General features: G+C 35.0%; 1 protein-coding gene across 1 annotated transcript in view; it reads left to right on the top strand.

The window, feature by feature from the left end:
- Positions 1-3,492: 3,492 nt before the first annotated feature.
- The window catches only part of LOC148947625 (sodium-dependent organic anion transporter-like), a 41,949-nt gene continuing 19,246 nt past the window's right edge, over positions 3,493-26,195 (top strand). The window contains exons 1-2 of the mRNA XM_089096175.1: positions 3,493-4,090; positions 17,590-17,761. Of these exons, the coding sequence (XP_088952301.1) occupies positions 3,518-4,090; positions 17,590-17,761 (745 nt within the window). The 5' untranslated portion in view covers positions 3,493-3,517. The remainder of the gene's footprint in view (positions 4,091-17,589; positions 17,762-26,195) is intronic.

The raw sequence follows: 26,195 nt of genomic DNA, 5'->3' as shown, positions 1-26,195 counted from the left end.
AATGTACACTAATGTCGCAATATTCTGGAAATACAAGATAAAAACCTTAAAATCGCTGTTTAAAAAAACATGCTGAAGATGATTGCCTAAAAAGCGCATTATGATTTAATTTGACTGTCAATACAAGAAAATAATTTGTCGGTATAAATAAACAGAAGGGTGTGCCAAGGAAAATAAAATTGATGTTCCTAAAAAATGGAATAAATTAATATTACTTAAAAATAAAATAAAATTAATGTTCCTAAAAAAAAAATAAAACTAATGGTCTTAAGAAAAATAAAATTTAATGTTCCTAAAAAATAAAATAAAATTAATACTCCTAAAAATAAAATAAAATTAATGTTCCTAAGACATAAAATAAAATTAATGCTCCAAAAAACAATGAGCGAAGCTCGTTCCTCTGGCACTTTAATAAATTAAAACATTAAAAAAGTTTTAAAACAGCATAATGTCGTCATAAAAGGAGTTAAATATATAAAGCCATTACTGAAAAGCATGCTAATAAATCAAATATTGCTTCGACAATATTTGGCTTGATTGGTGATATATTTCAAGTTTAGAATGTTCTCATTCTCTGTTCCTTGAACAATACTTTAATCAAACAGTTCGTGATAACGAACTGTAAGTAATGAGCGACTCGGCTCAATAGTAACCGAAACTCTAAAAAACAGAAGTTTGATACCGATAGATACATCAAAAGAATCAGATTTTCGTACTGATTTCAAATATATAAGTTTCATCAAGTTTAGTCTTACCCATCAAAGTTACGAGCCTGAGAATATTTGCCCCGTTTTAGAAAAAAGGGAGAAACATCCCCTAAAAGCCATAGAATCTTGATGAAAATCACACCGTCAGATTCAGCGTATCAGAAAATCCTACTGTAGAGGTTTCTATCTCCTATCTACAAAAATGTGGAATTTTGTATTTTTTGCCAGAAAAAGATCACGGATGCGTGTTTATTTATATTTTTTGTTCAGGGGTGATTGTATAAACCTAGGGGTCCTAGAATATCGCAAGAAGGCTCATTTAAACGGAAATTGAAAGTCCTAGTGCCCTTTTTAAGTGACCTAAAAAACTGGATGGCAAGTAGGCTCCCTCTCACGCTAATTTTTTTCCCAAAGTCACCCGATCAAAATTTTGAGATAGCTATTTTGTCCAGCATAGTAAAAATATCTAATAACTATATCTTTGAGGATGATTTAATTCCCACAATCCCCGAGGGAAGGGTTGCAATGGCCAGGTGACGGGGATCTGGCCGTTGTTTACACATAGTATTGGTTATTAGGAAATATACAGACATTCTCAGAGGGTATTTTTTGGGTGGGGGGGGGGGTCAGGGGGGGAGAAGTTTACGTGGTAGGATCTTTCCATGGAGGAGCTTATCATGGAGGAAGGGATTTTTCCATGAAAGGGGTGCCGGATTTCCCAGCATTATTTAAAAAACGATCAGAAATTAAATAAATAAACGAGTTTTTTCAACTGAAAGTAATGAGCAACATTAAAACTTAAAACGAACAGAAATTATTACGTATATGAGGGGGTTCACGCCCTCGTCAATAGTTAGCTCTTTACGCTAAAGTTTTTTTTAGTACTTTCATAAGAGCTATTTATTCTAATTAAACCCTTTGTGATTCAGGGGTTATTTTTAAAGAATCGGAACAAAATTTGAACTTTAGCGTAAAGAACAAGGTACTGAAGAGGGGGTGAACTTCCTCATATACTTAGTAAAAAATATACGAATATAGAAGTTCGTTACCTAAGTTAATTCGTAAGTTTCGTATATTTATTACTAATAAAAACGTTCGTAAATAAAATTAAAAGCTCTAGTGCCCTTTTTAAGTAACCAACAAAACTGGAGGGTAACTAGGCCTTCTCCCAGAACCTTTTTTTGTCAAAATCATCCGATCAAAATTTTCAGAAAGCCCTTTAGCCAAAAAAAGTTAAATTAATGTGTAAATTTCGTTTTAATTATTCATGTACAGTGAGCCAAAATCCAAACCTTCATTAACTGAAAAATTTTTAGAAATTAAATTTTAAAAAACAAGTTTTTAAAATTAAAGTAAAGAGCGACAGTAAAACTTAAAACGAACAGAAATTATTCCTTACATGAACTAAAGTTTGACTTTTTGTCCCAATTCTTTAAAAACGACTCCTGTAACACAAGGGCCATTTAATTAGAATAATATTTTTTTTTAAGTTCTAGAAAAAACTTTTGAACAAAGAGCGAGGTATTGAGGAGGGGCAACCCCCAAATATATATTTCTGTTGGTTTTAAGTTTTGATGTTGCTCCTTTCCGTTGAAAAAACTTTTCATAGCGATGCTGAGCGAGGTTCAATCGAGCAGAATTTCCCCTATTTCACCGGGGGCAAGGCAATCCTGCATTTTTCCCTTTATTTTCTTGTCTTTTTTATTACAAGGGAAATTCACAAGGCCCTATGAAATTCAGGGATAGGACAGCCGGACATTCTACCCAACTAAAACTCGAAGCCTACTTTCTACCCTAGAATGGCAAAAATTGATGTCTACGTACTTGCAGGAAGGACTATTTATCTAGAAGCTTCATCCAACAAAAAATTGCTTTTTGAAACCGTCTCCCTGCAGGAGCAATCCCCTAAAAAGTCATCTTCAACTCCCGTAAGAAAAGTTTCAACAGTTCCCCGCAGTTAAAAAAAACTATCACCAATACGAGTAGAATACCATTTTTGTTGCTGTTGTCACAAATATGACATTACATAGGACGTTGCTGTTGTCACAATATGACGTTGCTGTTGTCACAAATATGACACAAATATTTCACAAATATGAGAAATTGTGGATGACTGTTTCTCCGAGGATTTAGGTCAACACATAGTCAATGTCCAGGTAAAGTAAACTCTTCAAAATAAACGCTTCACCTTGTAATACTGAAGTTAAAAGTGGTAGCCTAAATCCTTAAGTTAATCCTGTTTAATTTTTTTTTTGCATTTTATCTTAGTGATCTGATTGATCACAATCAAATCAAAATCACATCACAATCACATCACAATCTGATTGATCCAGTGCAATTCCACAATCAGATCACAATCACATCACAATCTGATTGATCCAGTGCAATTCCTGGTTCCAGTTCCACACTAACAGAAATGTTGACAAAACAAATATTTGAGTATATTCTAATGCAAGAAAGTGTTCCAGTAAACTTGAATTTGAATTAGGTAATAAAGACTCAATTTTAGAAGATTATAATCTTCTATAATCCAGGTGCAAAAAGAGAAAATAGGACTTTCAGCTGAGCCTTTACAAACGATTGATTTATCAAATAATTAACGTTGAGCAATACAATCATATTAATTTATAGTCGCATTAGTAAATTGTGCAAAAGCTTATTTCTTAAGAGTTCAAGCTGATATAAAATGGATGACGTCAAATCCTTAGAGATAAGATATGTAAAGCGAATTCATATTCCATTGCTAGTCAGTTCCGAATGATTCATACTAGTAATTACAGTTAAATAATTCTTTGAAATTTGTTTTAGAAATGGATAAAGTTCCGAAGAGTTTGTTGTTATTTCTGCTGTTATCCAGCAATTGTTACTGTTTATTGTTCGTCAATATAAATCCAACAAGAAGGCTAATTTATAGAGAGGAAATAACAAGTTATGATGTATCAATTTTATCGTTGACTTCATACCAAATTACTATCCCAGAAGCAATTAGCTATACTGTAATCTTCAAAAATGACCATAATGAAGTTGTAAAACTTTTAAATGAGACTTTGTTTTTTACCGCTAATGATGTTAATACTCAAAACCACAAAAACTTGATAGTGCAAGGCCTCGACCTGGGAGTCAGCCATATTGAAGCATATATTCAAGAAATTATGGATGAGATAGTAGTAGATAGTTTTGATTCAAATGTAACTGCAAGAGTGGAAGTTCTCGATAGTGTTGGTACAGCTGATCGTATTTTTGTGATAATATCAGCAGTGATTATTCTTTTGCATATTTTCCTGGCAGGCTGCAATTTAAGCTTAAAACCAATTTCGGAATCTTTGAAAACACCTATAGCTTTGAGCATAGGACTGGCGTGTCAATTTATAATAGGTCCCCTGGTAAGTTTTGTTTTGTATATACATAATGCGCCAGACGCTGCTCTTGCCCAGCGTTCTTCACGATTTTACAAATGTAGTTTAGAAACAGTCTGTTGCAACAGCTGTTACCCAGGATGGCCACTCCTAGTGATATATAACTTTTTCTAGGGATTTTTTTATATTGCCTAAACTAAAAACCCTAAATCAGCACTTAAATCAGTAGATAACTGAAGAAAGACACTAAATCAATCAAAAATCTGTGCAATCTGTAGACTTTTTTGCAATCTGTAAAATTTACTTAGAGACAGTGTTCCAGGATTAAGAAGAATTAAAAAAAAGGAATTGAAGTATATAATTGAATTAAGGGAGAATAGTTTACCGATTGGGTTAAGATAGAAGTATTTAGGGAGGAAAAGAGAGCAAGATAGTCCTCGATTTTGCCCGATGTATGGAAATATGGATGAGAATGTGGGTCATGTGAAGCATGAGTGTGTAGTAGTGTAGTATTGAGTGAGTTAAGAAATGAAATGTATTGAAAGTGTAGGTTCGATGAAAGATGGCTCTGATAAGGGATGAATATTTTGCAAGTGTTAAAAATTTAGGACGATATAAGCAATGAAGCACAGATGCAGATTTTTGTGATTTGTGTTTTCTTTGTTTATATTATGTAATGTTTATGTTATCTTTATGTAATGTCAATTATTTGAAAGTGAATTTTCTTTTTTGTTTAGTATTGCCATGACCCTAGGGACTTGGTGCAATTAGATTTGCTTAATAACTTACTTACCTACACAGCACCTTCACTAAAGCTTTACTGTCCGTTGAATCAAGTGCCTGTTCATAACCGATGAAACTGAGGACTAAAGGGGTCTGATTATTCAGACACTTTTCAATTCCTAATCTAAGAGTACAAATTTGGTCAACGTGTCCTCCCTTTCTTCTCTTAAAAGTTTATCTGCAGCATCTCTTAGTCTAACGAGAACCATCATACTGAGTCATTTGATTCCTACAGAAATCAAACTAAATTCCTCTATAATTACCACACTCGCTCTTATCATCTTTCTTGTAAAAGAGTTTAATAAAAGTTTTCCCATAATCATTAGGTAATCCCCCTTTTTCAAAAGTCTTATTCATAATCTTTTGGTAATCTATCTGTAGCTGCACAGCCACCATATTTAAAAAAAATTATTTACCATACTATCAGCACATGAGGCCTTATTATTTTTAATCATCTTAGTACTGTCTCTAGTACCTCATTGCAAAACAAATATTCCATCCCTTTCGCGAAACTTTTCCTTCTTTTCCGCATCATTTTTTCGACGTAATAGCTTAAATTATTTTTGTTTTTTCAAAGACCAAAGTAGTACGGCCATAGGCACCACTGAATACACATGCACTTACACAGGCCTGAGGCATGGATATGTGTGTAGTTTAACCGGTACATTGGGTTACCACGGCCAGTCACCTATTACTACGAACGATACTTACCTTACCAGACGGGTTTTCTAATGTGACACTCATTTTTTTGTGTGTCAGTCGGTTAGAGAGAGCTCACGATTACTCCATATGATAACTTGATTAGTCGGTTTTTATAAAAACTTGGCAAGCTATAATGTACTCAAGCAAAAACCCTATATAATGTTCATACACTGCATTCCAATTTTCATTATGTTTTAACACATTGATTATAGTACACTACATATTATTAACTTTGAAAACAATGGATTCGTCAATTTTCAATGTGAGTACACTTTTCATTCTTTTATTTACCAAAAAAAAAAAACAAAAAAAAAAAAAACGTTTTACTAGTAAATTCAAATTTCAGGGGGAGACTTAGCCCCCTCCCCTTCAACAATACAAAATCTTAAGAATATGATGAGTATATTCGATAGAAACGGCAAAGCACGCTTTTTTCTATTATGTAAATAAAATTTCTCCTCCACAGCTATGTTAACAAGTTTTAATTGTTTTGAAAAACAGTTCTTTATCATTCAGAAACAAGCTTTTTCCAAACATGTTGTATTTTTCCGATTTGAATGAAAAGCTTCCGTGTTACAAAGAGAGTGACAGTTTTGGGAGTCAAATTTCACAGGCTCTTGCTATAAACGTGCTTTGTCTAATTCCGATGTCGCGGCTATACTTACAAGCAGTTTCTCAACATTTGTGGTGACAATCCGCGTCTAAACGACTTTCTAGTGCTAAATGATGAATGAGGCGCTGATTCCCCTATCCCTCCCCCTAATGATTTTAATAATAATTCTTTTGGGATTTCCTTGAAAAATATCATTTTTTTTTATTTTCAGTGAAAAAATAGTGCCTTCATGATTCTGAGTAACTCATTCCATCCCCCTATTTTTTGAGGGGGTGGTAACGCACGGTTGACATTGTGACACTTTGATGGTGGTTAATCGAAGCTCTCGTTCCGTTGATGTGCCCTCATTTTCGTTAATGTCACTTATTTACTAAGGAAATTAAATCTCGTACAGGCTTTTACTGAGGACATTAAATCTCGTATATGTGTTTACTAAGAACAAATTTTTTTATCAATATTAAGGTTCTCTTTAGCCCTGTTTAAAGTTTTATGTTGTTTTTAAAAGGGAATTTCGCCTGTTTTTATCATATTTGCATATTTTTGTTGGGGAAACACACTGAAAAGCCATATTAAGAGCTATATTTGTGAGTTTTTCACTGACAATTCCTTTTTTTTTTAACCAAGCCTTGACCTTCCTAAGTGCATTTATACTGCGAAATGTCCCTAAGCTAACACAGCAAATGATAGAACCCCTACTATATTTGTGTTCCGATGTCACGGCTATACTTACAAGCAGTTTCTCAACATTTATAGTGACAATCCACGTCTGAACGACTTTCTAGTGCTAAATGATGAATGAGGTGCTGATTCTCCTATCCCTCCCCCTAATGATTTTAAAATAATTCTTTTGGGATATCCTCGAAAAATATCAATTTTTTTTATTTTCAATGAAATGATAATACCTTCTTGATCTTCAAAAATAAACCGATGAAGAAAATAAAATTTTCGTTAGTATATATCAGTAAGCAGAAGCAAGGTCAAGAAATTAATAATAGGATCACCTTTAAACAATAATATACAACACGCCTTAATCAGCAATAAACTTTTTGTCTTTAAACAAGAGGAGGAGGGCAAAATTTGACCTCTTAAGCATTTATCCAGCAAAATGGAAAAAGGGGGGATTTTTTTTTTCATGCTAAATTTTGCCTTCTTTTTTAAGGAAAAGGATACGTGAAATTACCCCCCTTCGGAAATGAAAAAGAGATGGAGTAAAGATATGATAATGCAAGCCACAGGACCCTCTAGTACCAAATATGCCGGTAGAATTACACATGATCTGGACATGCCAACAAGCAAACAACTTATGGTATCAGGCCACTCTCAAACCAGGATTAGCTCTATGCAAACTGGAAGGAAATGAAAAAGAGAATGGACCGCTTCTCATAATGCCTCAGCCCAGCCTACTCAAGATCTTGAGGTTGACCCCCTTCATGTTTTGCCAGGGACTTCAGGTGTAGAGGCCCAGTCAGAATTTGTAAGTATATATATATATATATTTTTTTTTCTTTCCCTATTTTCAAAAATAAGGTAAATTTTCTCAAGTGCATAGCTTTTGATGAGTAAAACTAAAATTGTTTTCTAAGCTATTCTATAATAATCTATTTTAATTTTCTTTAATTAACCAAATTAATAGTATATAAAGGAATGCTTATAGCACAAGAGTAGCTTATCATGCATATTCAAAAAATCTTACCTTTTAACTTCTCTTCTAACAAAAACGTTTTTTTTCTAATGCAAAAATCCAATTATTCCTTTAAACAAACTAACTATATAAAAAACAAACAATTCACTATTTCACATTTAACAATCAACCTCAAGCTGCTATATGTTTTTCCACAAAGGTTTTGCGCGCATCTGTCGCTTATCAAAATGTACCATCAATACACCGTAATATTTAATCTTCTCGACGTATAATTAGAATTTAAGTGCGCCTTGCATAGTGGGGTTTCATATAATAAGATTTCTATCTTCGATAAGATATATTAACACAGGAAGATGGTTTTTTACTAACATCCCAATAAGGCATCACAGTGATGTCAAGAAATATTATTTGGGCAAACCCATTTCAAGCAATTATTTCGAGGAAACAGTTTGGTGCGTATTAAAAGGTGTTTTTGAAACATAATTTGACGCTGTTCTATTTTGACGGGGTTGTGAAGTCCGATATCACAACTTGAAAGGAATTCAATCCTCCTACACTAAAGGAAGCTCCCGATTCCCAAGGGTCATCCCAGGGGGGCTCTAAAAAGGACCATCCGCCATTTTAATTGCACTTTAATTGTTGATATTGATGGAGAAAAAAAGTTCTTCTCTCTTACAATGATTTATTTAGTCCAGATCAATTACGTCCACGACTTCAAACAAAACCACTGCAAACTGACATAGAATAGTCTAAATTATCGAGAAAGTTACTCCAACACCACCCATTGATGTATGGGTTCTTGTCCAGTAACCAAAGCTGAAGATCAAGGGTTCATATAATATACTGTATAAGTTGAACGATGGTCGAATTTTATTGAGAGTTATATTCATGAAGGTCAAGCACTAGAGTTGGACCCATATTTTGCGTTTTTATTCGAAAAATTTTCGGAATAAAACCATTAGTTTTATATATCATTCTCTTGTTCTAACTTATCCTCTAAGAATAAGACTTCATTTTCCTGACTAAAACAAAATATATTTTTTTAACATGTTCAATTGTCATAATGAATGACATATGGCAATGTAACTTTTTCTTCTTCTTCTTTTAATTGTTCAGGTGGTGGGACAATGACTATGAAAAATTGACATAGTTTATTAACTTTATAAGATAATGGTTATTTTACATAAAAAATAAAACTTTTTTTCTACAGATTAATGATATAGCACCACCGCCACCATTGAGTGATGAAACAACTGAATTCACAGGACCAATTTTCTCACCACCAAGGGAGTTCAGTGATGAAGCTACACTAGTTCTAGAGAATATGGAGTGGCATAGGGGTTTCCTCAACCATGTTTTTGGGGAAATGGCTAGCCTAGACGACTTAACCTATGATATTGACATGCTTGAGTATCCGGGATGGGCAGGTATTCTTATGCGGGAATATATAGGGGATCTTGCTAGCGCATCTGAACCAATTTCTCATAATATAATTCTGTCATAGAAAAATATAGGCTGGCTCGGCCAGTGGTCCGCAAACACCTTGGTATATACAATAGAAGACTTCCTTACGCCATATTCACCCAATGTTATTGAATAGACTGGGAGAGATGATGTTATTGACAATTCCCTTTCGCCCTCCACCATTCCACTTAATGATATAGGTAGTAGTAGTGGTAATATAACAACAACAGCAACAGTACCCCTTCTTCCAGATTTTTTTCTCTCTAAGTCTGCCTTGGACCACACAATAGTCTATAGTACCAAATGTGGTTATCCAATCTACTTTCTAATGTTAGAGAATATAATAACGGATCCATCGGCCATTACCCATTCATATAATGATAAGATTTGAGCCATTCTTAAACAACAAATGGGAGTGTGGGGTATGGGGGTTAGTTTAAAATTATCGATATCACTAAAAATATTTTTTTTAAATGAAAATGCGGGTGAGAAGTATTTGATTTATCAGCACAAACTGATTTTGGCGTTGCGTCCGCATTTGTTAAAATTGTAGGAGGTTTTTCTAAATTTGCCTAATATTATTCGAAGTCAGTGGGAAATTTATCATGAGGGGGGGTATTTGGTCTGTGGTTTCATTTATTTAAAGTTTACATGTCAATGTTGGTGGGCTTAAAAAGGATTTTACTGTAAAAGGTGGACATGGGGAGAGGGCTATTGGTTTAAAATATAATTCAAATTTTGAGGTGTCTAAGGGGGTACAATGAATCTATTTCGATACGAGGCTGCAGTTTTTCAAGTATGCATATTTGATTGCGGAATAAAGAACACTTAAAAAAGATACTACTAAGAAGAAGATGTATAAAATGGCAATTAGGGAAAGGGTGGGTTCAATAGTCCCCCAAGTAAATTTTAATCATTTGAATGGTCAATATCCCATGACGCTACAAAGAAGATGTATGTTTGAGCGGACTGACGCATATTTAAAGATTAGTGTCATGGTGTTAAAGTAGGAATTAGAGTTTTAAGAGGGTCACTATTCTAATAAGAAGGGTATATTATTTCCAGTGTGGGCGCCTTCAGTTGAATCAGAAGAACTTTAGGCATAGCTTCTATACACCCCACCCACAGCCCCAAATTGAATAGGTATTTTCAATGTGATTACAGATATTAGAAGGGTCTTAAGTTATTTTAAAACGTAAGTTTGTGTGTTATTACTCTCCAACATTCCTCTCAAGATTTTGCTCTGATTTAAATTTAAAGCATCACATGAAACACTGTAAACCTCATGGATACCAGGCTTGTGGAGATGGTAAGTAAAGATAGAGCAATATTGAATTTTACAAATTTTCAAGACACACTCCTAATGAGCAATAAAATTACTTTGAACTGTGAGGCTAAGCTGCCAGACATGTGTATTCCATGATATTCAAATTGTTTTGAATTACATTAAGTCATAGGGGTCTTTTAGGCTCACACGCAACAATATTCCAACAATAACGTACTGATGTTGGATGCATTGGAGGTTTTGAATAACAGCGAAGACTGCAGGAGTTTAGTATTGGTCAGTCTAGTCATAACAGTGAACGGAGGAATTTCACGCCTTCACTAAACAAATTCTCCTATGCTCCTATCACCAGATGACCCATTGATCATTAAAATTAGTAACATGTGTTGGGTTTTGCAAGGGGGAATTAGATGATGGTGTTGGGAATGGGGGGAGGAGGAAGGTGATCGACCATGATCATTTGTGGCAGGAAATTACATCGGGAGGGAGTAACTTTAGAGGGGTAGCACACCAGTCATGCAATTTAAACGTTAGACAACAATATTTCCTACCTGTTTTTATACACAATTCCAATTACAACTTAAAGTTTGTTCTTCCGGCGTTGGCTCGCATTGCCAAGGGAGGAGTTGTAGATGACGCAAGGATAGATGGTTCTTTTTCATTTAATATCATATCCAAATCATTTGAGAAGCTACTGCTGCTAGAATTCATGTGGAAAACAGTTGACAAGGGTAACACTTGCCTGAATAAAATCCGTGTTTTAGACTCTTTCAGCTTCTTCCCCAAATCTTTAAGTCAATTGATTCAGGTACAGAAAAGTGACAATTTTGATAGCCCCCCTCTCCTCAAACAGCGCTTCTCCGATGATGAAATATATGATTTATTAACATGTAAGGGTATATATCCATATGATTATTACAACTCTGGCTCGAGTCTAGATGAGGTGTCACTATCATTCATTAAAAGTTTTAACAAGTCTCTTCCTAGGAGTGAGTGCACCACTAGCGACTACGATTGTGCAAAGATTGTTTGGATAAAGGGTAGGTATAAAAAAGGGTTGGAATACTGTAAACTTTACTTGGCCATTGAAGTAATCACTCTTATGTATACTGTGTGCAAGAGTACGGATAAAATCTCTGGGGAATTTGGGTTGGATTTAGGTTATTATTTTTCCACTCCTCATTTGGTGATAGACTTAATAATTAAAATCAGGAAATAAGAAATTGGTCTGTTTGCCGTCGTGGATCAGCATCTGTTTGTAGAGATATGATTGGGGGTTGGGTCTGTTTTTCACGGGGATCGTGTCATGAAAACAGATCCGAGAGGACAGCACCCCGATGAAAAGTTGGACACAGTTTTTTTGGATATGAATTATCTTTACCCATCGGCAATGTCTCACTACTGTTTGCCGTGTGTCAATTTTAATTGGCTTGACAATCCACGTGCTTCGAATGTCCCCGACATGACTAATATTATGGAGACTGGAGCACAGGGATGGTTTTTTTAAATTGACGGGGTAAGACTCATGACACTCCATGACACGGTAAAGGACTTTGTTTGTCTATGAATAAATAGTCCAGTGGGTAGGGACTCTCTTGGTCCTTCCACTTTACCTTCAGTCGTGGCTGTATTTACGCACTAGGTCCCATCTCTACAAAAACTAATTGCCGATCTCAACCCGAAACACAATATCGTTGTTCATCACATGCTATTGAAATGGATGGTGTCCAATGGTTTCAAGGTCACAAAAATTCATAGAGCCCTCAAATTTGATCAAAAAGCTTGACATAAAAACGTTTATTGATACCTTTGTCAGTAGGCGTTCACAAGTGAAAACGAAAGTTGAAAAAGAAGTCTATAAACTCATTTTGAACTCAGCTTTCGGTAAAATGTGCGAGAGCGTAAGACACAGAAGTCGATTTGACATTGTAACCAACCCCAAAGATTGTGCTCGAATCATTGCGGATCCAAACTTCACAACGTTAACAATCATAAACTCAAATATGGTGCTCCTACATCGCAAGAAAAGAAACATTGTATTAAACAAAAATAGTGCAGGCGAAATTGCAATAACTCAAATAACCAAGAAACTCATGTTGTCTTTTCATTACAATGTGTGCGAGGTACAGTGGCTGATTCAGGGACAAGTTCAAGTATACTATGTGGACACTGATTCACTCCAGTTAAAATTCAAAACTGAAAATCTATTGAAAGATTTTCAAAATGGTAAGTACATTAGGTCACGAATGGACTACGCTAGCTTTCAGGATTCCCTCTACTCGAAGCCAGTGAGACACCAGGCCCCAAATCAACTGTTAATGCTAAAATCTGAAACCGGTAGCGATATGATATCCAGTGGTGTTTTTCCCGGTCCGAAGGTATATTTTGTGGAAACGCACTGCAAGGATATCAAACAAGTTTGCAAGGGCGTACTTACACTCTTTTTAAAAAATAATTTCGAAATGAGTTACTATAGAAACTTTGTGGAACGTAGTTTAGTGCCAAGGGCGAAAGTCATGATGATTCGCTCTTTACAAAATAATAACTATACAGTTAGAATTGAGAAAAACGCCATTTCTGCCATATCTGACAACTTATTTGTACTTGAGTTTGGTCTGAAGTTACAAACAAACGTTAATTATTTAATTTCAGACCGATTTGAATTTATAGAGTAAATAAAACAACTCGGTCTAGAAAAATTAACTTAAATTCACTAAAAAAAAAAAGTATAAATTGGGTGGGAGGGTTTTTTGGGTAATTAGGTGTATTTTTTTTGTTTTTTTTTAATTCTTTATCACAAACAATTTTCAATGTGTGTGTGTGTGCAAGGCAGATAAATTTTCACTACTTGTTGCCAGCCCCGGCCCGGGCCCGCCGCACTCGGCCCCTGCGTCCCGGCACCCCGTACATACCGGCCCGTCCCTTGCCGCCGCAGCCGCCGCCCGGGGGGAGGGGGGCCACCAAAATTTAAAATTCTGTAAATAAAAGTGTATGATATTATTCCAAGTGCATTATTCAATAAATGTTGTATTTTTTATAAATAAAAAAAAAAGTGTATTTATTTAAGTGTTTTTTTTTTTTTTTTTTTATAGTGGTTATGTAAATGTTGTATTTTTTATTATAAATAAATTAAAAAAGTGTATTTTTTTCATGTTTAAAGTGCTTTTTTCAATGTAGTATTTTTTAAAAGTATAGTTACTTTTTTATGTTTAATAAAGTAAAATATTATTCTTTATTCGTCTTCTTCTTCTTCTCATTATTATTGTTATTCTTCTTAACTGTAGTAGTAATAGTTAAATTATTTAGTTGTTAGACTGCTATAGTACATAGTTGGTTGTCTAAGTGAGTTGTGGAAGGAAATATGCATCAATTTGAAACACAATTCAGATAGTGTCCGTGTGGACCGTCAGTGTCAGGCAATACAACACTCTTAACTAAAATAATTAAAAATTGTGATAAAATGTTTGTGGAAAAGCCGAAAAAAATCTACCATTGTTACAGTATTTGGCAGGATTAAAAATTGTTTTTTTATTTAATTTCTGATCTTTTTTTAGTTAATGCAGCTTTTATTTTGGCTCGCCGGCATTGAATAAGTAAACAAAATTTGCATAAAAAATTTAATTTTCTTTTGCTAAATGGTTGTCTCTAAATTTGGTTCTGACGTAATTTAAAAATTAACTTACGTAACGAACTTCTATATTCGTATATTTTTCTTCTGGCAAAAAATACACAGTTGCGGATTTTTGCAGATATGAGCTTGAAACCTATGTTATAGGTTTTTCTGATACGCTGAATTTGACGGTGTGATTTTCATTAAATTTCTTTCACTTTTAGGGGATATTTCCCCCCTCTGTAAAAAATCAGGTAAATTTTCTCAGGCTCGTAGCCTTTGATGAGTAATACTAAAATTAATAAAATTCATATATTTAGAATCAACATTATAAGCCCATTCTTTTGATACATTTATTGACATCAAATTTCAGTTTTTAAAAGTTTCGATTACTATTGAGCCGTATCGCTTGTTTTTCTTATTGTTTTTTTTATTACGTATATGTTATTACGTATATGATGGGGTTCTCCCCTAAGTCAATACCACGCTCTTTACGTTAAAAGTTAAAAAGAATTTTGAATTCACAAACCCCTGAATCACAAAGGCCGTTTAATTAGAATAGATAGCTCTTTTGAAAGCACTAAAACAAACTGTAGCGTAAAGAGCGAGGTATTGACTTGGGGGAGAACCCCCTCATATACGTAATAATTTATGTTCATTTTAAGTTATAATGTTGCTTCTTACTTTCAGTTGAAAAAACTGTTTTTTTTTTTAAATTTAATTTCTGATCGTTTTTTAAATAATGCTTGGAAATCTGGCGCCCCCTTCATAGAAATATCCCGTGCCCCAAAGAAACATCCTCCACGGAAAGATTCTCCCGAGTAACCTCCTTCTCTAGCCCCCCGCCACTAGAAAAAAATACTTCCTGAAAATGTTTATAGACGTCCCAATAAACAAAACGAAATGCAAGCAATGGGCAAAGTTCATAACTTCCAGCCCTTCCCCAGTGAACTGTGGGGGATTAAGTCGTCGTAAAAGACATATTTATTAGATTTTCGACTATGCTGAACAAAATGGCTATCACAAAATTTTAATTAGGTGACTTTGAGAAAAAAATGAACATGGGAGGGGGCCTAGTTGCCCTCAAATTGTTTTGGTCACTTAAAGAGGGCCCTAGAACTTTTAATTTCCGTTCCAATGAGCTCTCTTACGATATTCTTGGACCACTGAGTCAATACGATTAACTCTGGGAGAAAAAAAAAAACAAATAAACACGCACCCGTGATCTTTCTTCTGGCAAAAAATGTAAAATTCCACATTTTTGTAGATAGGAGCTTGAAACCTCTACAGTAGGGTTCTCTGATACGCTGAATATGATGGTGTGAATTTCATTAAGGTTCTATAACTTTTAGGGGGTCTTTTCCCCTTTTTTCGAAAATTAGCCAAATTTTCTCAGGCCTGTAACTTTTGATGGGTAATATTAAACTTGATGAAACTTATATATTTGAAATCAGAATTAAAATTTGATTCTTTTGATGTATCTATTGGTACCAAAATTCCGTTTTTTAGAGTTTCGGTTACCATTGAGCCGGGTTGCTCCTTACTTACAGTTCGTTACCACGAACTGTTTGATAGGATATCTTGAAAAAATTTCACAATAAAAATAATTTTGACCCTTAAAAAATTTTTCGTTTTGATCCTGTTTTCTTAGAATAAAACAGCAGTTTTCTTCTAAGCGTCTGGTTAGTAATATAAAAGTAAGGACTACCAAAAATAAAAATAAAAGTAAAATCAAAAATAAGTAATATAAAAGTAAGGACTACCAAAAATAAAATACCAAAATAAAAGTAAGGTAAAAATAAAATAAAAATAAAAGTAAGTAAAAAAAAAAGTAAAAGCAAAAATAAAGTAATATAAAAGTAAGGACTACCAAAAATGAAATACCAAAAATAAAAGTAAGGTAAAAATAAAACAAGAATAAAAGTAAGTTAAAAATAAAAGTAAAAATAAAGTAATATAAAAGTAAGGACTACCAAAAATAAAACACTAAAACTAAAAGTAAGGTAAAAATAAAATAAAAATAAAAGTAAATAAAAAATAAAAGTAAAAGTAAAAATAAAGTAATATAAAAGTAAGGACTACCAAAAATAAAATACCAAAAATAAAAGTAAGGACTCTTGTCTGATTTTCAACCAATAAGATTAAAGGCAAACATGGGCCCCAATGAGGGAGGGCAGGGGGGTGAAACCCCCCCCCCCGGGCTGAATGATGCTGCTTTATTTTTATATTTTTGTTCTGAGATTTCTATTATATAGCATTAAAAGTGCCGATTAGACGATGTTTGCCCTCCCCTGAAATTCAGCTTATGGGCGCCCATGAAGGCAAATAAGCTTATTCCAAATCAATTGCAACGTCTTCCCGAATAAGCTGAATAGTCCCACTTTTTAAGGATAAAAAGTCCAATCATTATCCAGTTGAATTAAAATCAAGTATTTTGAAGGCATCAAGACATGGATAATTATAGAAAAAGCCAGGACAGATAGACCGAGTGATACAGTGGCAATTCTGGGATAGGCCTTTTTTAGGAATATACAAAAATGATGTCATTTCATTTGTCGATAGATAAATCTAAGGTCATTTTGTGCCGTATTTGAAAGGGGCTGTCCCCTCCTCATCGCCTTGCTCTTTACGCTAAAGTTTGACTCTGTCTCACAACTTTTTTTTTAAAACAATAAAAAAAAACTTAAGTGTAAAAAGCGAGGCATTGAGGAGGGGAAAAATATATTTACGTCTAGGTCATCAACATAAGCCTGACTGTACCAAGAATTCCATTTAAATAGACTCATTAGACTGAGCTTTTTATTGAACTTTAGACTATTGAAGCATTAGACTGAACTCATTAGACTCATTAGACTCAAGGACTGAGAACAGTCCTTGAGCTACTTTTAGTCCCCATTAACTCAACTAGTACTTGCCAGTTCCTGAGAATTGTATCATTTACCTTTTTTCAAAAGTAACTGTTTTTCACCTGTTACACTTTCTTTACGAGAAAAAGTATTTAAAATCAGTTATTGCAGAGGTTCTGAACAGTTTCGAGAATGCTCTACAACACACAGCTGATTGCCCCAGTTTAACTCCTACCGTGGCCCGTGGGGCCTTTTGATCAGAGGTAAAAAAAAATGCGCGAAACTAATATTGAAGATGCATTAAACATAAAATTCAAATTAACAAAGAAAAAGTGTAGATATAAACAGATAGGAGTTCAAATCCACCCATACTAAAAAATAACTCACAAACACCAAAAACAGAAAAGCTCTATTCCGCGTTTTAAGATCAAGAAGAGTCGTACAAAAAAAAACAAAAAAAAACGCTACGCCTTTTAAAGTTACCTAGGTGTATTTCACTTTCAAGGGAAATATCTTGGTTGCTATGTCTCTAGAGGTTGTTTCCTCTTTTTTATTTCTTTCTGATTTTACTTCTGTTCTAGATTACCTTTGGAGCCTCAATGCTAATATTTGAGCAGAAGCTGCTAAGATTAGGTCTGTTTTGCATTGGAATTTGTCCTGGAGGACTTGCTTCGGTCTTTTATACGAGGGCGTTTAACGGAGATACCTCCCTGAGCATCACACTCACATTAATTTCTACGTTTGCAGCAATAGGTAAGAAGAGTTACTACCATATTGCACGGATACTTGACTTGTTGTAATAAAACAACCGGTGAGTCCGGTGAGTGTCAGTAGTAAGGCAATAGGCACCACGAGCCCTATAAGGAACCCTACAAGAATATGCTCAAAAGTGTAATAGATACGAACCCTACATTCAGCCCTACAAGAATATGCTCAAAAGTGTAATAGATACGAACCATACATTCAACCCTACAAGAATATGCACAAAAGTGTATAATATTTGAACCCTACAAGGAACCCTACAAGAATATGCTCAAAAGTGTAATAGATATTTACCCCGGTCTAAATGAATTTGAGGGCAACTTTTTCAACTGGGTAAATAAATTAATATTGACTTTGGACACGTTTAACGAGAGGGGAAGTGGGTCCACAATTTTATACATTGAACACATGGATCTGAATCTCAGTAGATTTAAAAAAAACTTTAGTTTAAGGGGAGGCCGGGGGAACAAAATAAAATGCCACCCAGATTTGTCGGCTACCAAAGGTGTTCAAGGTTTCAGTTTTGACACGGGGCTGCAATGCTTTAAATATGCTTTTTTAGCAGCAGCCCATAAAACATTAAAACAAAGAGTTAACAATGAAAAATCTCGACGGACTTGCTCGTAACGGTGGAGAAAATTTCCCTAACGTACATTTTGATAATTTAGAGGGGAAGTACCCTGTGGTATTGAAATAGATAGGCATATACGATAAACCAAATCAAAATCTTGGGTTGGGGGTGGTTGTTCTGCATTATGAAACATAATTTGCAGAGGGGGGAAAGAAACCAAATAAAAAAGGGGTTTTATATTCAGTTAGGACACCAATGGTGGATAATGTTAAAAATTGGGTTTGGGTGATTTACGAACTCCCCAAAGATGTAAATTCCTATGTTCATTTTTTCCCCGTTACAGCAATAAGTCGACTCTTATCCCAAGGCGTTCAGAAAGGTGAATGTCTCTATTGCCCCAGGTACCTTTCTTCATTCACAACCAAAGAAGTATTCTTGGATCCCGTGGGGTACTGCACAATTTCTTAGAATCAAAGAATTGAATTACTGAGAGAAGGCAAAGATACTTTACAATTTTAACTCATCCAAAATTTCCTACTAAAAGTAGATAAAACGTGTTTCGATTGTGAATCTAGACTGGTGGAGGTATCGGTACTTTGAAATTATTTAATACAATAGCGTAACTATCATGTGACTTGGTACTTTGAAATTATTTTCTATAATAGCGTAACTTTCATGTGACTTGGTACTTTGAAATTATTTTCAACAACAGCGTAACTATCATGTGACTTGGTACTTTGAAATTATTTTTTATAATAGAGTAACTTTCATGGGACTTGGTACTTTGAAATTATTTTCTATAATAGCGTAACTATCATGTGAAATGGTGCTTTGCATCTATTTTCAACAACATCTTCACTAAACTTTGACTCTGTGCTTTTAAATTATTTTCTATAAGAGTGTAACTATCATATTATTTTGTATTGTGAATTTATTTTCTAGAATAGAGTAGCTATAATGCCAATTTGGCCTTTTAAATTATTTTGCAAATTCACGTACCTTTAATATGATTTGGTAGTTTGAAATTATTTTCTAAAATAGAGTAACTATTATGTTACATGTTACTTTGAAATTATATTATAAAATAGTGTAACTATCATGTGATATGGTACTTTGAAATTATTTTCTACAATAGCGTAACTATCATGTGACTTGGTACTTTGAAATTATTTTATACAATCGTGTAACTATCATGTGACTTGGTACTTTGAAATTATTTTCTATAATAACGTAACTATCATGTGATTTGGTATTTTGAAATTATTTTCTATAATAGCGTAGCTATACTGTGACTTTTTAATTTGAAATCATTTTCTAGAATAGCTTATATATCATTTTAGTTTTTAATTTGATATTATTTTATACAATAGCGTAACTATCATGTGACTTGGTACTTTTAAATTATTTTCTAAAATAGAGTAAATATCATGAGACATGGTACTTTGAAATTATTTTCTACAATAGCTTAACTATTATGTGTCTTGGTACTTTGAAATAATTTTCTATAATAGTGTAACTATCATGTGACTTGGTACTTTGAAATTATTTTCTATAATAGTGTAACTTTCATTTGACTTGGGACTTTGAAATTATTTTCTATAATAGTGTAACTATCATGTGACTTGGTACTTTGAAATTATTTTCTATAATAGCATAACTATCATGTGACTTGGTACTTTGAAATTATTTTTCACAATAGCGTAAATATCATATGACTTGGTACTTTGAAATTATTTTCTGAAATAGTGCAACTATCATGTGATTTGGTATTTTGAAATTTTTTTCTACAATAACGTAACTATCATGTGACTTGGTACTTTGAAATTATTATATACAATAGCATAACTATCATGAGACTTGGTACTTTTAAATTATTTTCTACTATAGCGTAACTCATGTGACTTGGTATTTTGAAATTATTTTCTATAACAGCGTAACTATCAGGTGACTTGGTACTTTGAAATCATATTCTATAATAGCGCAACTATCATGTGACTTGGTACTTTGAAATTATTTTATACAATAGCGTAACTATCATTTGACATGGTACTTTGAAATTATTTTATACAATAGTGTAACTATCATGTGACATGGTACTTTGAAATTATTTTCTACAATAGCGTAACTATCAAGTGACTTGGTACTTTGAAATTCTTTTCTTCAATAGGGTAAATGTAATGTGAGTTCGTACTTTGTATATATTTTCTACAATAGCGTATCAAGTGATTTGTTACTTTGAAATTAATTTCTAAAAAAGCGTAACTATCATGACACAAGGTACTTTGACCTCATTTTCTATAATAGTGTAACTATCATGTGACTTGGTACTTTGAAATTATTTTCTATAATAGCGTAACTATCTTGTGATTTGGTATTTTGAAATTATTTTCTATAATAGCGTAGCTATACTGTGACTTGTTAATTTTAAATCATTTTCCATACCCGCGAAACTTTCATGTGACTTGGTACTAAAATAGAGTAACTATTATGTTACTTGGTACTTTGAAATTATTTTCTAAAATAGCGTAACTATCATGTGACTTGGTACTTTCAAATTATTTTCTATAATAGCGTATCTATACTTTGAGTTGGCACTTTGATATTATTTTCTACATTAGCGTAATTATCTTGTGACTCGGTACTTTGAAATTCTTTTCTATAAAACTATAACTATCATTTTACTTGGTGCTTTAAATTTATTATACTTAATAACATAACTATCATGTGAGATGGTACTTTGAAATTATTTTCCACAATAGCGTAACTATCATGTGACTTGGTATTTTGAAATTATTTTCTACAATCGCGTAACTATTATGTGACTTGGTACTTTGAGATTATTTTTTATAATATTATAACTACCATGTGTCCTTGTACTTTGAAATTATTTTATAAAATAGCGTAACTGTCCTGTGTAATGTTACTTTGAAATTATTCTCTGAAATAGATTAACTATCATGTTACATTGTACTTTGAAATTATTTTATATAACAGCGTAACTATCAGGTGAAACGGTACTTTGAAATCTTATTCTACAAAAGCATAACTATCATGTGAGTTGGTACTTTGAAATTATTTTATAGAATAGTGTAACTATCATGTGACATTGTACTTTGAAATTTTTTATACAATAGCGTAACTATCATGTGACATGGTACTTTGAAATTATTTTCTACAATAGCGTAACTATCATGTGACTTGGTACTTTGAAATTATTTTCTATAATAGCGTAACTATCATGTGACTTGGTACTTTGAAATTATTTTCTATAATAGCGTAAAATTCACTACCGCGATCCGTTTGAATTTTTTTATATGAATCCTGTTCGAGAATACTTTCAATGGCCGGAGCAACTTCAACGCCTCTCTTTGATCGCAATGGAATGGCGTGTGCATAGCGACTAAAAGCACTGATTGCAAGTAGAATGTACTTGTACGGTGTGTTGTGACGTTGTAGAATCTTATCTAGAGTTAGGAGATCTGCTTGCATTATATGCAATGGGAAAAAGGCTTTAGTTTTTCGATATTGATTAGCACGAAGTCTATGATTTCTAAGCAGAGTGTAACTTGATTAATTTTGTAGATAGTCTTGTACACTTTTAGTGTGAACGCCAGTGACCTTGGAAAGAGTGGTGGGTGAACTTAAACTCCCCACCTCACCAATATTTTCATAAACACGTTTCAGAACTTCAACCATTTTGAACGTAAACAAGTTGTGTAACGTCCACTACCCTTTTGTATAGTGGCGGTTGGTGGTGGTGACGTTGACTTGATACGTCTTCGCTTTTGTCTAGCTATCAGTGGTGTGCTAGTATTTTCCAAAATTGATTTAAAATCTTCTTCTTCTTCATGTTCATATTTTAATGGTGTTGACAATGATGCATGTTCATTTAATTTTTTTAGAATTTGTCTATTGCTAATAAGGCCTTTGGAAAAGTTTAATGTAATTAGAAAGTTGTATAGATGAGCGTCAAATGATAATAATCCTCTACAATTTGTAACCATGTCAAATATTAAATCAAGTTGATTATAGCTCTTGCCTTGAATTATAATCCCTTTCCCGTTGTTTTAAACTTGAACATTATCTTGACCACTTTTCAAAAGATAAGTTATGAGTTGTGTTCTTTGTTCAAGATCATTGTTGGGCCATAAAATTCCCATTTTAAATACTAATGAATAAGATTCCTCCTTCTTTAACTGTGTTCCATCAGCACAATCCTGAGGAGATAATTCTTTTTTGTGATCAATAGCAACAGCAGCAGTGGCCTCTAAACGATACGACTTATATTTGTCCACTCGGTGAAGTGCATCTTGAAGTAAAAGTAATTTTTTATCTTCCTCAATATTCTCGTTGTCAAGGAATTTACTCAGATTGTTCTCAAAGTGTTCCAAGGGTGAGAGAGCGAGTTCTATTGGAGTCAATTTATAGGGTTTTACCATCTAGAGAAAACTGTTTACAAGTCCTCCAATTATCGGTAGTAAAAGTGTAAAAAAGCTAAATTAGCCGGGGTTACGTGCGCGCACGTAACCCCGTCTAATTTTTTTTTTCATAATTTCCTGAATTAAATTTCTGTATTGTGTATCCAAGAGGTGAATAACCCCGAAATAAGAGGCTGTTAGCTCCCTCCCTCAATACACATCTTTTGAAAAACTACACCAGAGTGGTATTTTCTGCCATTTTTGTCACTAAGTAATTTCAAAGTACCAAGTCACATGATAGTTACGCTATTATAGAAAATAATTTCAAATTACCAAGTCACATGATAGTTATGCTGTTGTAGAAAATAATTTCAAAGTACCAAGTCACATGAAAGTTACGCTAGAATTTCAATGTACCAAGTCACATGATAGTTACGCTATTATAGAAAATAATTTCAAAGTACCAATATATATATATATATATATATATATATATATATATATATATATATATATATATATATATATATATATATATATATATATATATATATATATATATATATATATATATATATATATATATATATATATATATATATATATATATATATATATATATATATATATATATATATGGAGGATGGTAATGATGCTCGTCCGGAGTTAGGGCCCATGCAAATTGGCGCATGAAGAACGACCTCCACGTGCCTTTGGATACCTGGCTAGCCACCAGAGAACCAAATGCATCAAGGGACGGTTGGGTTGGCAGCCCTACTCCTGAAACTTCTAATGCTACGAATGGAACCAGAAATTCAGCTTCGGATATATCATCTCAAACCCCGTATTGACCTTGGACCGCCCAAGGAAAATCCCCTCTGAACATCGTTGACCGAGGTGGCACCAATCTGGTCACCCGGAACGTCCTGACACTGAACCAACCCAGTTCGAAGCTTCTTTTAGCAAAAGAACTAAAAAAAATAAAGTCACAATAGCTGGAGTCACCGAAACACACCTCCCTGGACATGGTGAAGAGGACATAGGTGAAGGAAGCACATTGGTGTGGTCTGGCGGTAGCCAAAGAAGAGGAGGCGTTGGCCTAGTACTGAACAGTGCTGCACGTAGGGCCCTCCTGTCATTCAAACCAGTATCGCCTAGACTCCTGTCAGCAAGACTGGATGGGAAGCACGGCAAAATAACTGTCATTACGGGCTATGCCCCCACAAACGACGCTGATGAAGAAGACAAAGACGATTTCTATAACCTGCTTAGTTCTGAACTATCTTCTGTACCTCCCCACGACTACCTCCTCCTCCTAGGAGACTTGAATGTAAGTGTTTCAAACGAATCAGGCCTGTGTGATCTCGCTGTTGGACCTGTTACAGTGGATAGCCTAAACGATAATGGAGAGAGGCTGCTGAATTGTTGTCTGGCCCATAATCTAACGATTGCGAACACATGGTTCCAGAGACCAAATATAGCCAAGTACACCTGGTATAGCAATGATGGATCAACAAAGAAGATGCTTGACTACATCATCGTACGTCGACGATGGCTGTCGTCTGTCCAGAATTTCCGCACCTACCGTGGCGCCGAGCTCGGGAACACCGACCACCGGCTGGTAGCAGCCAAAATTAAGCTCCGCCTCAAAGCTATGAAGAACAGCCAGTCTTCTCGGAAAATTGATGCCGGTCGCATCCAACAGGACCCTGCTCTGGCTGAGCGGTACCATGTGGAGATGTCCAACAGATTTGAGGTCCTTGGCCAATGCGATGATAGTGAAGTTGCATGGAAGTCCTTCAAAGAGAACACTCTTGCGGCAGCAACTGACGTTGTTGGAATGAGGCAACGGAAGAAAAAGGACTGGATCAGTAATCACTCCCTTTCCATCATAGAGCTCAGGCGAGAAGCACGTCTTGGTGGGGACATGGCTACATACAGACTGCTAAAGAAAGAGCGCAATTCCATGTTGCATAAAGACCGCAAGGCTTTTATTGACAGCAATGCATCCGAACTGCAAGAGGCCGCCAAGAAAAATGACAGTGGAGCCACCTACAAGATTCTTCGTGAGCTGTCAGGTCAGCACACTCAAACTACGCCAAACCTTCGAAGCGCTAGCGGTGAGAATATCTACGACCAATCACAATGCCTCCACCAGTGGGAGGACCACTTTGAGAAACTGCTCAACTCAGATCCACCAGACCAGACGGACCATGAGCTAGCAGCTGCTGCGGCTACTACCATACCTGCTCCTGATGGTCCTGAATTTATAGCGGAGGAGATAAAAGCTGCCACCCGCAAGCTAAAGAATAACAAAGCGCCAGGAATATGTGGCCTAACATCGGAATTCCTTAAAAATGGGGGTCCAGCCATGATCCTCTGGCTACAAATGCTGTTTAACCTTGTTTGGCACTCTGAAAAAATCCCCTGAGACTGGAAGAAGGGCCTACTTGTGCCAATCTACAAGAGGAAGGGGAGCAGACAGAATGTATCAATTATCGTGGCATAACTTTACTCTCAGTTCCTGGAAAGCTCTTCGCTATGCTGCTTCTCAAACGGGCAACAAGATACCTCCATGCCCTGCGTCGCCCCCAGCAAGCTGGCTTCATGCCAGGCAGGTCCACCACCGAGCAAATCCATACGATTAGACAGCTAGTAGAGAAAACTCTTGAATATAAGAGGAAGGCGTACATTGCCTTTGTCGATTTTCGATCTGCCTTCGACACTGTCGATAGGCAGTCACTATGGCTAATCCTCCAGTCTGCTGGCGTACCCACGAAAATCGTCCGTCTCCTCAAAGAGCTGTATAATAACACTGAAAGTGCGGTGATCGTAAATGGACGGCCTTCTGCATATTTCAAAATTAAAAATGGTGTCCGGCAAAGATGTGCCGCTGCACCTGAGCTCTTTAACTGTGTAATAGACCAAATCCTGAATAAAACACAACTGGTTCAGCCATTTGGCATAGGCTTTGCTGCAAGAGTTCTTTCAGACGTCGACTTTGCCGACGACGTGGCGCTAATATGCGAAAACATTAGTGACCTAAAAACTACACTGGAAACACTGGCCTCTGCCGCTGAGAAATTCGGTCTGAAAATAAATTGGTCAAAGACCAAGATAATGCCCGTTGAGAAAACGCCGTCCAACCCCCTGTCATCTGTGGAAATTTGTGGCCAGACTGTAGAGGTAGTCAAGCAGTTTACCTACCTTGGTTCAATTGTCTGCTCAAACGGAAGCCTAAATGCCGAAATATCAGCAAGAGCGGCAAAAGCAAACTCTGTCTTCGGTCGCCTTCTAAAAACAGTCTTCCATAAACCCCAGATCAGCCGTCTCATCAAAGCACGAATATATTCTGCTTCAGTTGCCAGCGTTATGCTCTATTCTGCTGAGACGTGGTCGCTGACTCAGAAACAGACGTTGAAGGTAGATGCCATCC

This window comes from Artemia sp. Qi Xiang Cuo, chromosome 10 (assembly GCF_049724085.1).
Source record: "Artemia sp. Qi Xiang Cuo chromosome 10, ASM4972408v1, whole genome shotgun sequence".
Taxonomy (NCBI): domain Eukaryota; kingdom Metazoa; phylum Arthropoda; class Branchiopoda; order Anostraca; family Artemiidae; genus Artemia; species Artemia sp. Qi Xiang Cuo.
This window is presented reverse-complemented; position numbering and strand designations above follow the sequence as displayed.